The sequence below is a fragment of the Propithecus coquereli genome, unplaced genomic scaffold (genome assembly GCF_000956105.1).
Source record: "Propithecus coquereli isolate 6110/MARCELLA unplaced genomic scaffold, Pcoq_1.0 Scaffold70, whole genome shotgun sequence".
NCBI lineage: Eukaryota > Metazoa > Chordata > Mammalia > Primates > Indriidae > Propithecus > Propithecus coquereli.
Window position 1 is genome coordinate 4,266,354 of NW_012153063.1, and position 17,942 is coordinate 4,284,295.

The 17,942-nt window shown below is 35.3% G+C and overlaps 1 protein-coding gene across 4 annotated transcripts in view; it reads left to right on the forward strand.

The window, feature by feature from the left end:
• MAP2 (microtubule-associated protein 2) overlaps positions 1-16,759 on the forward strand; it is a 93,376-nt gene extending 76,617 nt beyond the window's left edge. For 2 of the 4 annotated variants that reach the window (XM_012661243.1, XM_012661244.1), the window contains 4 exons: positions 10,306-10,398; positions 12,420-12,501; positions 16,096-16,208; positions 16,430-16,759. In XM_012661243.1, the coding sequence (XP_012516697.1) occupies positions 10,306-10,398; positions 12,420-12,501; positions 16,096-16,208; positions 16,430-16,645 (504 nt within the window). In that variant the 3' untranslated portion in view covers positions 16,646-16,759. The remainder of the gene's footprint in view (positions 1-10,305; positions 10,399-12,419; positions 12,502-16,095; positions 16,209-16,429) is intronic. The other 2 variants (XM_012661241.1, XM_012661242.1) reach the window with 2 other exon arrangements.
• The last annotated feature ends 1,183 nt before the right edge of the window (positions 16,760-17,942 follow it).

Genomic DNA, 17,942 nt, shown 5'->3' on the forward strand with positions numbered 1-17,942 from the left:
GCAAGAGATATTTCCTCACCAAGATAAGAAACAGATGGACGATATTTGCCTTCTATTTTGTGATAGATGATATAAATGCATTTAAATTGGAGGGTAAAATGAATTGGAAAATTGATATGCATTGCAATTGAACTGTCTTCGTAAGAAAAATATATTACTCAACACTTCAGCACTATCCTTAAAAGCCTCTTTACAGTGCATGATCTCAGATACAGGGAGTGAGGGGAGGTTTTGACTCTATAGAGTTCCCACTTTATAGAATGATTGGAAAAAAGTTTTGTGTTACGGTTTCTTAGAAATTATGAAGATGATATGTTAAAGTCCCTTATTATCTGATTGAATATCTATAAATGCACACTGTTGAAAAAATTGAAGCAACTAACATGTTGTCCCCAATTGTAAATTGATTACCTAGGACATTTGAATGATTAGTGGCCAACCTAGTATCATTGAAAAGGACAGGACAATAGCTTCAGGAGCTTCCTGTAATAGTGATATGTGGTCTCTAAGTATTGAGAGACAAGTTCATACAATTCTTAACAGGGAAGATAGGAGAAAATTTGAAGATGTAACTTTAATTCGGTTCCTCTGCACAGGCTCTATGGTGGTAAAACTTGAAGTGGTTAGGTTGTGTGTAAATGATTAATTTCGAAATCTTCATTATTGTTTTAAAATTTGTGTAATCACTAAGAATGGGAGTGGAAACTCTTGTGTTTTGGGGCCTAAATAACTCCCCAACTTGGGGAACTTTATTATTTGCTCCCTATTCGAACATTTATTGCTCTTCTGTATGTATCGATTTTGTGCTTATAGCCGTTATCTCTTCTGTCTAAGTCTAATTTTCTGTTGGCAGAGAGGCTCAGCTCAGTGGTTCAGGTCAGCGAGGCAAATCAATGCCTAATGGAATAGATACACTAGTTAAAGGTATGAGAACCTTTACAGAAAGCAATGAAGTTAATCTTTCCAACTGAAACACAAATTCATTCTACTGGAAAGAATATATGCAATCCTGGATTCACTACAGATAATGAGATTCGTGCATTTAACTCAAAGCATAGGTAGAACTGTCTTATGAAGTGTATTAATTTGAAACTACTCTATGTAGTTAGCTCCCCAATCTACATTAAATCTAAATTTTAGAATAAATAATATTAGTTTTGTAAGAACACAGCTGGGCTGCTTGAATTAAACAGAGATAGAAAAATAAACAATTTCTCTAAACACGTAGCATAAAAAAATTTAAGCAACAACTCATTGAATGGTGCTTTTTACCTTTTTTATCTATGAATCGGGATTTTTTTATAGGTACTTTGATTTACATGGAATATTCCTATATGTTTTTGACAGATTTCTCATTTTTTCTCCATTGGCCTTATGAAGATTAGTTTAAAAAGCACAAGTTATACTCTCATTTCTCTTCAGAGCGTATAAATCTTTTGCCTTTTAGAAAACACAAGTTATTACATATGCCCTTGTAATAGTTGAAAGTTACTGATGAAACAGTTTCACAGAGATCTTTTCGTTTACTTCTTATTGGATAGAGTGGTTAGTGAGATCTCGATCTCTGCAAGGCCATGTCTGTGGATTTGATTGATTGCCTTGGAAATTATGCGCTCTTGCTTCCTTCATGATTATAGTCAGCCATTTTCAGGTCAGTGAGGCTAAAGATGGTGGCATCTTCAAGCAAGTCATTCCTGTTTAAAGAAAGAGCAGTACTCATCTTTTATATAAAGAACCTTGTAGAATTTGTCAGTGTATTACTTTCCCAGTCAATGTTGCCCTAGCATCTTTTTAAAAAAATTTATTTAGATAAATCCATTAGATTAGAAGCATATCATCACATTTTAGAAATAAAGCAATCTAGTTTCTATCTCTCACTTCTATATGGATCCTTTGAATTAAAGGATATTGGAAGTCAGAAATATTCATCTCCTTCTAGTCCAGCCCTCACATTTTCACAGAATAGTAAACAGGTGTTTTCACGTTACCCACATCTTCCATATGGAACTTTTAATATCATCCTTTAATAGCTGAGCTCTAAAGTCAGAGTCTGTAATTTATATTTAATGAATAATTAATCACTTATCTACCAAGTATATAACTTTATATACCTTAATATTTCTTGTTTAACTTTTGTTACATAATATGAAAATGGTAATTTTATTAAACAATGCCTTCCATGCCAAGGTTTTTATCACATCAGGGTTGAAATTTGGAGCTTCTGAACTTTTATAATATTTTTTACAAAATAATGCAAATAATGTGTTATATGATACACTATTAAAATATGTTATATTAATATACTACATTAAATTTGTAAAGTGATATTGCATTTTTATCATTTTTTTCCTGCAACTGACAGATTATTGTTTTAATTTTAAAATTTAAGATTTTAAAATAGAGTCTAGTTAGCTAACTTTTGAATTTCTATAGATAATATCAAGGATAATTATAAGATATTAATTCTAGTATCAACCTTGGAATGTTAAAAATAATAGAGAGTTGTCTATTTCTTTGATAATTCCAGAAACTCAAACTTTTACATTCATTTACTTAATCATTTACTCAACAAATATTTATTATGCCCTATGTACCATGCTATGTGCTAGGTACTGGGAGTATGTAACAATGAACAAAACAGACAAAAATTTCTGAAATTCTTGCCTTCATGGAATTTACATTCTGGGAAGAATGGCAAGCAAAAAAAGTGGTGATATAAAAATATGTTAAAATATGCTAAGTATAAGGGAAAAAAATTAAGATGAGGAGACTTAGGATATGTTGAAGGAAATTGTATTTCTGATAGGGTTGCTAGGAAATGCCTGAGAAGGTGATATTTGAATAGAAAATCCTCCCTTACTCCAAGGAAGTAAAGAACTATAAATAACCAGGGAATGAGTATTTCAGGCACAGGAAACTATACATGCAAAGGCCCTAAGGTAGAAGCAAGCCTAGCAAGCTCTAGGAACAGCAGGGATGTCAGTGTGACTGATGCCACATAGACCTTTGAGTAGAAAGTTCACACGACATTATTTTAGCATCATTACAGCTATTCAAATAACAGGACTTTAATGTTGCTAAACCAGAACTCTTGAGTTGTCTTTCATCTCCCTTCCTTTTGTCCAATATCCTGGCCATCTTTAAGTGCTAATGGGTTTGTAACCTGAATAGCTCTTAAATCTGCCCATATCTCTTAGTCTGTCCTATCCTACCAAAGCACAGGATACATTATCTTTTGTTGATATCACTGCAACAGTTAATTGTGAACTGATCTCCCCACCTGTTCTTCGCTCCACCTGGTCTACTCTGTATTCTGTAGCCAAACCTTCTCACCGTGTTTGTCATTGAACATTCCATTGTATAATTAGATACTTAATGTCTATCTTATCTCAACTAATAGACCATAAGCTCCATGAAATCAGAGACAAGGTCCATATTGTGCTCAGGGTCATACACATAACAGATGCCCAATAAATATTTATTCAGTGAAAACTGAGTGAATGTAGTGTACCACATTCATGGAGAGATGCATTCTTTCCAGTGACATTGTTGAATGATTGTGAATGCCTTATTCCATAACAATTATTACCCAAAGAAACTTCCTATGTTTAGACCACAATGAATTTTGGTCAAAAAAATATTGGCCCAGGGTTTAAGACCTGAGTTTTTGGTCCAGCTCTTCTATTAAAGTATTGTGTGACCTTAAGTACTTATCTTTCTGGTCCTCAGGTTTCTTATTTTTAGAACAGAAGCAAGAAAATAATACTTGCTCTTGTATATAACACCATTTCGTTTAGTTTAAAGCTCTTAAAAGCGTGATTCTACTTAGAGTATGATAGTGTTTTTGCATTATAGGTCCTCAAAAAACTTTTGTTTAGGTATTTTAATAGAATTCATGTGGTTTTGCCACAAAGGGCAAGCTGAAGTTGAGTAAAAGATCAGTGTCTCTGAAATAGAAGAGGAATGTAATTAGGGAAGATGGAGCAATAGCGAGGGAGGAAGGATGGAATTAAATTAGTGAAATGTAGAGAGGAGTCTTTTTTGTATTTATTATTAAGTTTTAGGCATTATCTTCTGACCATTTTTAGGCCTTTTGCATGCTAATTGAATGGTTTACTTTCAATTTTATACTTAAGTATTAATTCTGGAGACTACTAGTAAATTATAATGAAACAGGATTTTTCCCCCATTATATGAAATTCTGATGGTTACTACTGCAAAGGTCCATATGCTATTAACATATAAGAATATTTGTAAAATATAAAGCTAAGAGAGAAAGATTGAATGAGATTTTCTTCTCATTCACATATTTATTTTTTCATTAAGCATTTACTAAGACTGCTGGGTGCTAAATGACAAAAGGGGAATGGGTGATAATGAGGCGTGGTCTCTACAATCAAGGCAGAAAGGAGGCTTTTTGTTTTGTTTTGTTTCATGCTCTCCCCTAGTGTCTTGCCCTCATTTAATTTTAAGTTCTTTTCAGGCCATTTCTTACCATCACCTTAGGGCTACAATAAGTTCTAAATTAAAATACCGTCAGCCAACCCAGTATGAAGAAAAACTATTCAGCGAAATGCATTACATTATATTGACAAGGTTTTTGTTTGTTTTCTTTTGTTTTTTGGTATCAAAGTCATCATTATCTTAAAATGAAAGCTCCTTAAGATCAGGGACCCTGCCTTTATGCAATAGACTCTTACAGCTACAATTCAAATGTCTTTTGTAGGGTAATGAAATGTTTTGGAGCTAGGTTTAGTAAATATTAATTATTAAAAACTATGGGAAAATATTACTTTGGGTTTACAAAGTTGAGCTCTGTCAAGCCCCCTTTTTTGTAAGCTGTTCATTCACAAGCCAAGTAAGGACATGGGAACAAACCTTGAATCTCAGGTTGATTTCAGATCATTCAGCAGACTATTTGGAAATTACTTTCTTCACTGACTTGGTCCACTGTCCCTTAGAATTTCTTGAGAATTAAACTAAAGAAAAAAATTTAATGTCAAGGAATTATAGTTTATGAATTTGAAAAAACTCATTATTTGCTCATTTTCATGAATCACAGTGACTGTTGTGCTCATAATGTCTCTTCCAGCTCCCATTGGAAGACCATTTAAAAATCTTTAAAAATAGGTCAGTTGACTAAAATCATTAATGTCTACTATACTAAAAAGTTCCTTCCAAATTCTTCAGCATTATCTGCTCACCCCTAAATTTTTCAGTATGGTTCTACTTTCTGTGCTATGTGGCTATTTTCCTCCACAGGAAAATTGCTCCTTCCAACTTAACCTTTTTGGGGGGAGTTTTGTGAAATTGTGCATTTTAACATAAACAGTTATTACTACTTAAATGTATATTTAAATATATTTATTGTTTATATTTGATATAAAGGATTTTAAAGAAGCTATTGTTCAGAGTAGGCAAGGTTGATTAAAATTCTGAATGGACTATAATGTTTGCATACCTGAATGTGTTTTATCCAGAGTGCAAGATTTTTAAAAGATGAATTTTTGAAGACCATCATCTGTGCCAGAGAACTTTTAATTTTCAATAATATCCAAGGTAGTCATTCTTTTCTTTTAGTATTCATATATGATGCCTCAGGATTTTACAGAAGCTAAATAGTTTTTATTAAATTGAATGTTATGGAATGGGAAATAGTTTGGGGAGAGATAGAAAAGTGTTTTTTATAGTACAAGGACAAAGGAGGGCTTAATTTTAAGCACTCTTGAGAAATGATGAAAACACAAAGAAGCTTAATCCCCTGCAAGGTTGAAGAGAAGTCATTGTCTAATACCCTTTCACAAAAGCATTCTTTCTGAGACAGCTTCAGATGGAGGAAGAAAGAAATGATGTTGCAACTGAGGTTCATACCTGCAGGATGCCTGAGGGTCTAGACAGAAACCAAATGTTGGGATCCCAATTACTCTTCATATTTCTTCACCTTGAGCTGACATGTGGGTCTTTTGATAAAGAAAGCGCATCAAAGAATGTCAAATTTAAAAAAAAAATCAAAATCCCATTGCTCAAGTAATTCAAGTTGACATTGGGATGAATGCCTCTGGTTTATAAATTGTTTTGCTAAAAATTGTCTGTTAAGAATGTATTTTCTTTCATTTTACTGTTTCATATTTCCAACTAACTAGTAAAAGAGACTTGTTCTTGCCTGCAGGCATATCCTACATTTTGTCTTCCTATCCTTTCCTAGAGCAACCCCATTTTAGAGAAAAAAATGTTAATTTCTCTAAAGGAACATTAAACTTATCTGCAAAGAGAGAGTAGAGTAGTAGATCATTTCAGTTATTCTGTTATGATAAAATCCAACTAGAGTCACGCAGGGAATAGCCAGAAAGTAACTGCAATGTTCTTCTCTATCATAGTGAAAGAATAAATGTTAATAAAATTAGTTAAAATTAAAATAAAATAATTCTTATTAATTTTTCAGTGACATTAACCTATACTTACACAACTCTTCATGTTATCTGACCTTTATATGAATGAAAATTCAACTGTTTTTGCAAGTAAATCCACAATGCTTGCGTAAGAACCCATGAGACTAAAATTCTTTTTTGTCAACCTCCCACTGGGGATATTGATTGGCTGAGACTTGAAGAATGATCAATTATGGACTCAACTTGGAATGGGGGTATTCTGGAGAGAGATATTAATAACATAAAGAAAGCCTGGGGATAAATTTGAAAATATAAGCAATCCTTTAAAGTTTAGAATGTAATATAGTCTGGCCAAAATGTAAAGTATAAAGAGGATGGCAGAAGAGAAGTCTCAAAAATCAGGGTTGCTGAGCACTCTGGTGGCCTCACTGAGAAGTTTCGATGCATTTAATAAGAAATAGTGACTTTGGGGGAGTTTTGAATAGGGCAGAGCTTTAGAAAGATGAACCAGTGGATTGATATAATATTTTTCACTTCCACTGTGAAGTATGCAGAAAAAAAGATTGTCACTCTCTTTCAAATCACCCCATTATGTATTAATAAAGCAAGTAAAAAATTCGGTTGAAATAAATTGACAAAGATTAAAATGTGATTTAGGGATAATCTTGGATAATGATTATTCAAACTTTTTTCATACCATAAGCATAGAAATTCAGTTCATTTGTTAAATAGAAGTTAAATAAAAGTTTGTTATATTTTTTCTCAACAATATCTAAGATATTAAAATAAATTTCTCTTGACATAGCCTTTTAGGAAAAGGAAAGTTTTTCTAAAACTGAAAATTCTTTCCCCAAAACCATCTTATTTCTCAATAGATCTATTCATAGAACCCAGAGAGTTAAAACTCAACTCTTCAATAAAAGAACTAACCTGGAATATGGTCTTACCCTTCACAGCAGACAGCTATTACATTTTTCCATTTTATGAAATGGTTTCTAAGGACTGCTGTTATTTGTGGAAGTAACTCCAAGGTGTTAATTATTTTTAAATGACCTCAGAGACCTTTGGTGTGAAGTAATTTGCAATTTTGCTAAGGCATAAATGTGAATCACATAGATTATGTGGGTGCTCGGGTGCAAATTGTCAAGCTAGAGTGTCAATCTTACTAAGCGTCAAGTGCCCACTGTCCAAAGTGGTTTTGTTTCTCTCTATCCAATCATTAAGCAAGATGGAAAATGAAGGTCTGGAGGGGCTGCTTACATTTATTCTGTCATAATTTGCCTCATTTTAGACAAACAAATTATACTATGAAGCTCTTGAAATATGAAAACATGTAAAGGATGTTATTAATGGATATGTAAGTCTGCTTCACATAATAGGTTAAGCAGACATAGATTGAGAGAGTCTACCATCGAAAAAGGACAGCTATTTGTTTCGCCGGGCGCGGTGGCTCACATCTGTAATCCTAGCACTCTGGGAGGCCGAGGCGGGCGGATCGTTTGAGCTCAGGAGTTCGAGACCAGCCTGAGCAAGAGCGAGACCCCCGTCTCTACTAAAAATAGAAAGAAATTAACCGGACAACTAAAATATATAGAAAAAATTAGCTGGGCATGGTGGCGCATGCCTGTAGTCCCAGCTACTGGGGAGGCTGAGGCAGGAGGATCACTTGAGCTCAGGAGTTTGAGGTTGCTGTGAGCTAGGCTGACGCCACGGCACTCACTCTAGCCCGGGCAACAGAGCGAGACTCTGTCTCAAAAAAAAAAAAAAAAAGGACAGCTATTTGTTTCAATGGAAAATCCGTGACTTTCTAGATAACCTGGGTAAAACTGAAATCAGCTTTTAAGTTGTAGATTTTAAGATTCTAAATCATCTCTTAAAAATGCTGGCATTGGAACCCTTTAGGATTGAATCATTTGTTTTGGAAATCATAAAAATAGTCACACAGTTGATTAAATGTTAAGGTCAAACAGATTTATGCAACTAAATTTGGAATTTCCATTTTTGCAACAAGCAAATCAGATTTAATGTTTGGTTTTTGATCACTTGGCAGTGAGTCACTTGATTGATAGTCTACTGATCTCCAAATTAAAATTCATAAAATATGAAACCTTGTATATCCTCAAAGATTAGTAAAATGACTCACATGAAGTCTATGTTCTTGCCAAAACAATTATATATCTATGAAGAATAATTTTAAAGTATTATTACAAAAAATAAATCAAAATTATTTGCTTTCTCCCACCCAAGAACTAACCAAATCTGTTTGGCTTCTGAGATCAGATGAGATTGGGCATATTCATGGTGGTACAGCTATAGACAAAATTATTTGCCTTCTGAAAATAATTTATCTATGAGGTTTTAAATGTAGTCTTTATTGGTTTAAAACTATCCACATGTATAGTTTCTATGAAACTCTTAGAGTATAACTACACTAATCATTAGATATAGACTCTGTAATATCCCTCACCCCGATTAAATTGAATCTTTATTATGCCCTAAAGAGTAGCCCAATCATTCAGTCTTCTGAATTCAAATTTTGACAAGAGGCCCTTCCCTTGGGTTGCTGATGAGAGCTGTCAATGGTATTTCCCTACAAGGGAAAAGCTATCTTGTCAATGTTAGGCAAGCATCATTATCCAAGCTTTGCCTAGTTAAAAAGTCAAAATCAATGTCCTTTTGAATTTTTGATTCTTTCTTGCAAATACTAAGAGATGTGTTAACATTCTTGTAGATGGCTATGTGTCTAGGGTAAATTTATTTAGATTTTTAACAAAAGGATAAACTGTCCCCTAAAGCGCTGAAAATGTGATTTTTCTCTTTAGCAATTGCAGAGGCAGGGGGGTAGGAAGAGTAGTAGTAGCCACAGTAAGACAAAACAAATGAACAAATAGTAATAACAATAATAACAAAAATAAACCTTTCTTTCTACGCTTACATTGCTTATTTGTCCTCCAAAACATGCAAGGTTCGAAAGACACATGAAAGAATTCATAAGAGTTATGACTTTGTACATTATTTTACACCAGAGTTATGTCTTTCCAGATCTGGATTTGCTATTGTCTTCAAGATGAATGGTTGACTTCCTGAGAATAGAAATAAAACACCTAACCTTAAATCTACTGGACCCAATCAAGGCCTAGACCATGTCTGTATGATGTAGCACAAGTCCTCTAACCAGTAGACCTTGGTTTTCTTACCTCTAAAAATGGAAAGAATGTTTTCACCTGATCATCCATGAGTAATGGCTGCTCTTGAGTGGTTGCCAGAAAGGGACCTTCAGAAGACCACTGAGTCAAACCTGCAAGGGAATTGTAAAGCCCTTTTTAGCAGAGCAGGCCCAGAGTCTCTTTGTTGACCCTCCTGGGAAACCAGGAGTTCTTCCCCTAAATAAATGAGAACTGTGACCTACAGCATTCAGCCAGACCATTTGTGCACCTCACTTGTGCAATGTAGACCAATAGAACAGCGAAGTGTACAAGGTGACTAATAATTGCGATGACACTGTAGGGGTTTGAGGGTGGCTGGAATATCCTTTAAGATCCTCTGCTAAGCAAGATTTAGTAGTAACTACTATTGAACCTTACATAGAGTGGACCTGAGTCCCAGAGTTGCCTGCAGCCTTGGCAGCCTCCCTAGCACAGATGATTCAACTTTTATTTTTCAATCCCTCCAATTGTTTTCTGATTGCACCTAGGTACAGCTGGGATACTTAAGGCTTTCTAGCATTTGGCCCTTGAGAGAGCAGAGGACTGGGGGCTCATGTTTACATGGTAGAACTGCTCTTCAGTTCCAGTATTAGTTTTTCTCTTAAATGAATATGTAGGTAGAAGGGAGTCTGATGCTACCCATTCTCGTTCCCTATACCCAGCATCTTGAAAGAAAAATGCATAGTGAAGTTACCTCCCATTCCTTTTAGGTTAGGATTTTAAACAAGAAGATCGATTTTAGCAAAGTTCAGTCCAGATGTGGTTCCAAGGATAACATCAAACATTCTGCAGGGGGCGGAAATGTAAGTAGAAGCTTCTACTAGAAAGCTGTCCTGATTGTGTGGAGTCACCTGCACAGCCGGCACCCTGTCTCCTTCCCTGCCTCCTTCCCAACACGCTTCTCCCTCTTGCTGCTGTTCCACTCGTCCCCCTGGTGCAATGGCGTGTCAGCCTTGCATTTTCAGTGATGGGCTCCCCATCGCTCCCTGTAGATCATTAGCAAATTTCTCACTTTCAGTTGGGAAAGAAAACCATGAGATGCACCATGGTTTTCTGGGGTATGGCAAATCCACGTCACTTGCCAACTTTGTTTGCTGTCCTCTTTGTCTTCAAGGTATTTCCTCACACTGTCTCTACTCCCCAGCAAAAGTCAGCTGGACACACACTTCTAGTTCCATTTAGATTACCCTTGAGGCAAAAACCGATATACTTCTAAGTACCCGAAGTGCATGTTATCAATCTTCAGTGGTTCATTATTCATGAAAGTTGGGATATCATTTAGAATAACACAGAACTGGTGAAGCATGATTCATCTATAATTCAAAGTGAAAGGATTCAAGTCCCAGTATACACTTTATCTCGATGGAATTTTTTTCCTGTCTCTTTCATTTAGTGTAAATAATACCCTCTGAGAGGAAGGGAAAGATGAATCCATGTTTCTTAAGTGTGATTGAGGCAGAATTGAAATGGTCAGGCAAACTCAAGCTAAAGGAAGTATGGTTCTTCATAAAATAAGAATAACTTTTAAAAAATGAATCAGGCTGACTCTGTTCTACAGATCCTGTTACCTAAACAAGATCTGATAATCTGTGACTCAAGTTACATACAGGATTATCGAACTAACAATCCTCACCTGTCTACTATTAATAATTTGTGGCTACTTTCTCCTCAACTGGGCAGAAATGGAGTCAAGCAGTGAAGACAGAGAGAAGTAAGTGCTTTCTACAAGGACCTGTCACCTGATAATCAAAATAGCTTCACTGAACATAAAGCTAATCACTGTCATGGGAAGTCCAAAGCGATATTTGCTGGGCTGCTTCAAGGATGCTGAGCTAAACCTCAGGGTCAGTCTTCATACTGACATGGTTACAGCTCCTTCCTGTTTCCCTGACTGTAAGTGCACAGCACATGGTACTATCACAGAAGCAATCCAGCCCTGGTAATCACCTTGAGAGTATCAGAGGCTGGATCCTGCTGTCCTCTAATGCAGGTGCTGCTGGTCAAAACACCTAAGTGGAAAGGGACAGACTAGGATAGCTAAAGATCTTAAAGATCCCCTTAGGGGAGCTTCCAAGCCCCTAAATAATAGTCTTAAACTTTCCTCTAGAAAAGAATCACTTGCTTAAATATGCAGATACACTGGCCCCATCCCCACGATGTCTGATTCAGTAATTCCTGTGTACTCTGATGCAGATGACAATGAATCACACTTGGAGAAGACTGCTTCGAATCCGGAGAGAGGAAAAATTTTCAATAAAACACAAAGAAGAAAAAAATGTTGCTGTCATTTTATAATTTGGTGTGCAAAAAAAATTTCATCTAGCCAAGATATGACAATTTAATAACAGTTTAGGAAAGTACATCTAGAACTTTCTTCTTGTATCTTAAAGCAATGTTGGTCTTGTGGTAACTATGAACAACATTGGTCACTTTCATTTAAAAATCACTTTATAAAGAATAACTCATTTCTTAGCTCTTTGCTTATTGTAAGGTTTAATACGATGTGGCTTAGTTCTCTGAGTGGAAGCTTGCCTTATTAATACAAGTGTTTCTATCCTCTTGTGGCATGATCTGCTTTCTACTAATAAACTCTTCTGTTCCAGGATTTCCTTTCACTTGGGTCCTTCTTTCCCCTCCAAACATGTGGAAGAACATATGGGGAATTTTGTTTTCCTGTGTGTGTGTGTGTGTGTGTGTACTTCAATTTGGGTTACTGGATATGGTGTTGCATGTTGTGAGTTTGGATATATTTCTAGATTTTATGTGTGAGCTTGGGCTTTTGTCCATGTTTATATTTTAAGCATGTTTTATGTGGTTCACATAGGTCCAAATTGTTACCAAGAAAATAGACCTAAGCCATGTGACATCCAAATGTGGCTCTCTGAAGAATATCCGCCACAGGCCAGGTAAATAAATAATTTTTACAAGTTTGAGAAATGTTGAATTGTATTCAGAAAATTGACAGCAAAGTTGTTGTTGTGAAATTCCTAATTGGAAGGATGTTTCAAAATCCTGATACCTCATGTTTTTATTAATATAAACCGAAGTTAGAAATTTCAAGACATTTTCATTTGGGATAAGTGAACCCAATTACCATGAATAGGCTACCTATAGAACAGGTTAAAGTTTAAAGGTACATAAGATGCATTTATCTTTGTGTACTCAACATACTTATTGGAGATCTTTTGAAATATGTAGTCTGTCAAATACATTGGATCATATATTCGTACATAATAACTCCAACTGAAAGCAGCATTCCCAAAGTTTATTTTTCATAAACTTGTTTTTCTATATTATGTAAAATAAGGATTGTGCTTTGCAAAACTGAAGAAATTTATTTAGCTGATGGATTTCTCAGATTCTTTATTAGGTCAATAAGCATTGTAAATCCCCAGCAGAATGCAATGTTTCCCCAACTTACTTGACCATGGACTCTTTTTGTTTCCTCAGAATATCTCATAGGACTAATGCTCTAAAGTAGAATTTATATTCATATTTGCTGTGGGTTTTTTCCCCCTTTAAAGTGTCAATCTAACATACATGAGTCATTTTTTTCTGGGTGTCATGCTTCATATATTTTTGTGAAATTCTACCTCCATAGATATGTAATAATGGATATCTGTCAAAGTTGTAATTTTCTTGAAAATATTTTGACGTAATTCATAAATCTCACTAAATTACAGAAAGACAAAAGGAAAGCAATTGGTTTTAGCCATCTATGTTTGCTATCTGCACATATAAACCAGGTAATAGGTATTTCCATTAATCATTGTCTCAAATGTGAACAGAAACAAGATGTAAGAAAAATTAAGTAGAATAAGATTTCTGGCCAGGAGATAATTATTAAGAATTTATTGGTTGAAAAACAAAGATAGGTAAGATAAGTTTCAAAATGGTTAAATGCTTTGAAAATGTCTAGAAATCAGAATTAATTTTGTCAAAAGGTATTCATAAAGCAAGTCAAACAGTTAGAAACTCCATATATGGAATCTTCATTACCAGTTTCAGAACTGCTGCCATGGAATTAGTTTCTCTATCATTCATGATGCAGCAGGGACATGGTCCCATACTGCTCATCTTCACAATTCTCCTATCTATAGCTGAAGCCTACAAACACTTAATTGACTTTGTACTGCTGTGTCAACAACATGGCTGACATATTTGGCCATGCTGCCTATCTTCTTGCAGAATATAAAAGAAAAATAGTAGACATTTAATTCCAGACAATAAGGATACAGTTGGTCAAATTCACCCAGGGTCTGGATGCACAGAAAAAATCTTATATAGATAAGGATATATTCTGTGTATGATTTACTGGTCATAAAAGACTATTATCATGGACTCCTACCTATTTCTAAGTCTAGCTTTTGCTATGATAACTGAATCAAATGACTAACTTCATAGAGAAGTGTTAGCATGATGATCCTTGACAAGAACAAGCTTTTTACAGTGACTTTGGAATGTGGAATACTTAAGGAGAAAATAATTCAGTACCTGGAGGCACAAGTTGAAATATCTTCTCAACTTCACTTATAAAGCTTGTTAAAGATTATAGTCTTTCACAATTACTGTTCCTGGTGGGTGCCAGAATTCTCCAAAACCAAAGACATAGATCTCTGAATTCAAATGGGCTTCTCTAACAGTTGCATAAGAATTTCTAGTGAGACCTCAGCAGAAATAGACTTCTCAAGCTTCCTTTTCTGAATATATTCCGGGTCAATATTACGTTTGTTTTATTTCAGAATATTACAGGGGTACAAATGCTTTGGTTACATATATTGCCTTTGTACTGCCCGAGTTGGAGCTACAAGCATACCCAACCCTATTTTCTGCCCCTCAGAAGAGAGTTCAGCAAAATTTTAACAAGATTATATTGACCTAGCATATAATCAGAAAAGAAAGCTTACAAAAGTGATTTCCATCAGAGGCTACCAAAAAATACAAAAATAAGATCCCAAAGAAGTTGATCTCATCTAGTTAAAAGTCCAATATCCTGTAGCCTCTAACCAAGATAAATATGTTCTTATGAATCATTATAAATCATGCTAATCTCATTGCAACCAACAAGTGAGAACTGTGTAGCCAGGTAAAATATGAGAAGAATAATACTGCATGAAATGAAGCATATTTTGAGGGAAGAATAACTACATGTGTTCTAGAAGCATGAGTTAAATAACATTTCCTAAGCCTTCAGGAAAAGAATAAATGGACATTTCTCCAAAATGTAATCTATTAATACCATATAATTTCAAGAAGCCCCTGGCCAGGCAGTTGAGTATTAGCATGGACATGCAGATATTGCAAGAAAAAAACACCACAAGGTTTAAGAGACCTCTGAAGCCTTAACAGACTTCCTTCTTTGGTCTACAGGAATACATGAGCAACAAGAATCCAAAATTGAAAAATCTTTTTCATGTTTCCATAGAGCCCCTCAGATATTTTTTCAAATCAAAATCCCAAGTAAGATGCAATGATAGTAGAGGGTCACATTGCCAAACACTAGCTTTCCAGAAGATGCATGTGGTGAAAATCAAGTTTCTGATGAAGGTGAAAGCAAATCTTTTAGGTGGAAGTCGGTAAATGAAGAGCCTAATCCAGCTTCTTTCCCAGGTCAAAAACATCAGCACTGAGAGGTGGTCAAGGACAGGCTAAAGGACAACAAATATCTACCCAGTATAGAAGAACCCCCTACATTTGAAAGTCTATGACATGCAGAGCTTGGGGAAGACCACACTGAAGGGTGGAACACACCCCCTGACTATCAGCAGATCATAGCATTTCAGACTAGTTAGCAATAGGGGAAATGGCATGGCCCAAACTATCTCAGTATTATCAGATCAAGGTCAGTGTCAAATTGGCTCTATGGCATTTGTGCAAGAAAGAGATCTCCTGTCACTTCTTATACTAATTAAAATGGAAAGCTCTTAAAGCTTACTAGTTATAAACAACTTAGCTCCTGACTCCTTTCATCAGTGAAGTTATCTATCGATGTTGAAAATTTACAAATGAATATATTACCCATATGTGCTCCATTTTCAGCCTAGAACTTCTTTGGATAAGTGACCCATTACCATGAAGAAGAATAAAGAAGAGTTTCATTTCAATTTAATTTGCTTCCTTAAAAATCAGAGACTAAATGCTCCAAGTTTTAAAAAGGATGCAAGTAGAATATTTTCATTTTGTCATTTTTTTTTTTTTTGGAGTTTTCACTATACCAAAAAGAAAATCCCCTCTGATTTCTTAGCTTAGACATGGGTAAGAAGAAAGATATTAATATGTGAAGCACTCCGTATAGTGGTATAAGAAGGATGTCATGATCTTGGATAGTATGGGAAAATGGTATGGACTAGAAATTCTAAACGATTCCTTTTACATTTATGGTTGGAGGTATAGTAGAGGTTTGCAATGGTATATCTACTGTAATCATGTTTGGGAAATAGTCACCTTAAATACAAGATACAATTTTAGCAAGGCATTTAAAAGCCTTTCTCCTTTCATAGGTGGTGGACGTGTGAAAATTGAGAGTGTAAAACTGGATTTCAAAGAAAAGGCCCAAGCTAAAGTTGGTTCACTTGATAATGCTCACCATGTACCTGGAGGTGGTAATGTCAAGGTAAGAAACAAGGTCATAGGCAAATCTTGTCTTTTTTTGTTTAATTCTTCTGAAATACTCTTTACCAAAATAGGTCCCAGACTGAAAACCTGGACAAATAGGAAGTGGGGATGACAGAGTTGAATAGAAGTCACTTTGATATCAAATCTGGGACATAAAGAAAGAGCTAGGGGCTAGTTAAGATGCTTGAGTTAACAAGGACTGATGCTTGTCTTAAACAGATTGACAGCCAAAAGTTGAACTTCAGAGAGCATGCCAAGGCCCGCGTGGACCATGGGGCTGAGATCATTACGCAGTCCCCAGGCAGATCCAGCGTGGCATCGCCCCGACGACTCAGCAACGTCTCCTCTTCTGGAAGCATCAACCTGCTTGAATCTCCTCAGCTTGCCACTTTGGCTGAGGATGTCACTGCTGCACTTGCTAAGCAGGGCTTGTGAATATTTCTCATTTAGCATTGAAGTAATAATATTTAGGCATGAGCTCTTGGCAGGAGTGGGCTCTGAGCAGGTGTTACATTCATTCTTTAAAAACCATAAAATAAATAATCTCATCCCCAAACTGTAGTAATTGTTACAATTTTATATTTAAACAACGAATAGCATATGCAGAAATTGACCTGATTTCCATCTGCAACAGGAAGACACTGGCTTTACATGGGTACAATTGGACAATTATTTTTGCTCTGCTCTGTTTTGCATGGAGTATTATTACTTTAAAAATTGCATTTTTACCTTTCATGTGCCTGAAGGCTATCCACCACATTCCGAAAGGCCTTGTTAAAATCCAAGCTGCTCATTTCACTATTCTGTTTCTGAGTGAGACAATAAAAACTGCCCATTGTAACTTATTACAGGTTAAATTAAATCAAGGAGTCTGATTGCAGGAAGGGAAGAACATGTAAGAAATAAGGTTTTTTTAAGTGTTATTTTGTATAAATGGGAAGAAAGATTCAATTAAGTTATTAACATTTGGGACCTGGATAATTATATCAGAGTATGTCAATCCAATAAATTATTTAACTAATTGAAAAATAGTTGCAAAGCATTCGAGCTCTGGTTGAGGAAGTGGCGTAAAAGTGCATCTCTTAGGAATGATGCACTTTCATTAGGGTGGACTAGTGTCTGATTAGAATGTCAGTTGATTGGCTAGATTCGTGTCCATACTACCAGTTTCACACCCCCTTTCCATCTGTTTGATACAGTATTATAGATATAAATATATATATATTTCTCTGTGGCCATTTGTGATACTTCCTCATATACTTGAATATTATACTTCTTTATTCACAGTATCTGTGTCTCCTGCACCCTTTGGTGTTGCAATTTTAGGTATGTGAAAGTAGATGTTAGCAGGGTTCTCTCCCTATTTAAAAAGAAAAAAATATTAAAAAAGACAAAAAATTTTAGCATGAAGTTGCTTTCTATAACAACTCAAAGCTGTAACCCTGTTTTAGTGCCAGATACAAGTCTCTCCCGTAATGCTAGAAAGAATTATTTTTCTCTGCTTTCACCAACATGGAGTTTGTGGGGGTGGGTCCAGTTATACATGAAAGGGTTTACAGATTGTTGGTTCAAGATTATGAATTTATCTCATTGTTAATCACAGAATAGTTTGGGTTTTCTTCCTATAATTATTCATGACACTGACTTAAGAATTTTTTTCCTTTTTTAAAATTTTTTTCCATTTGCTAAAGTTGAAACTAACAGTAGTAGTTTGGAATATGTTTTCTCATTT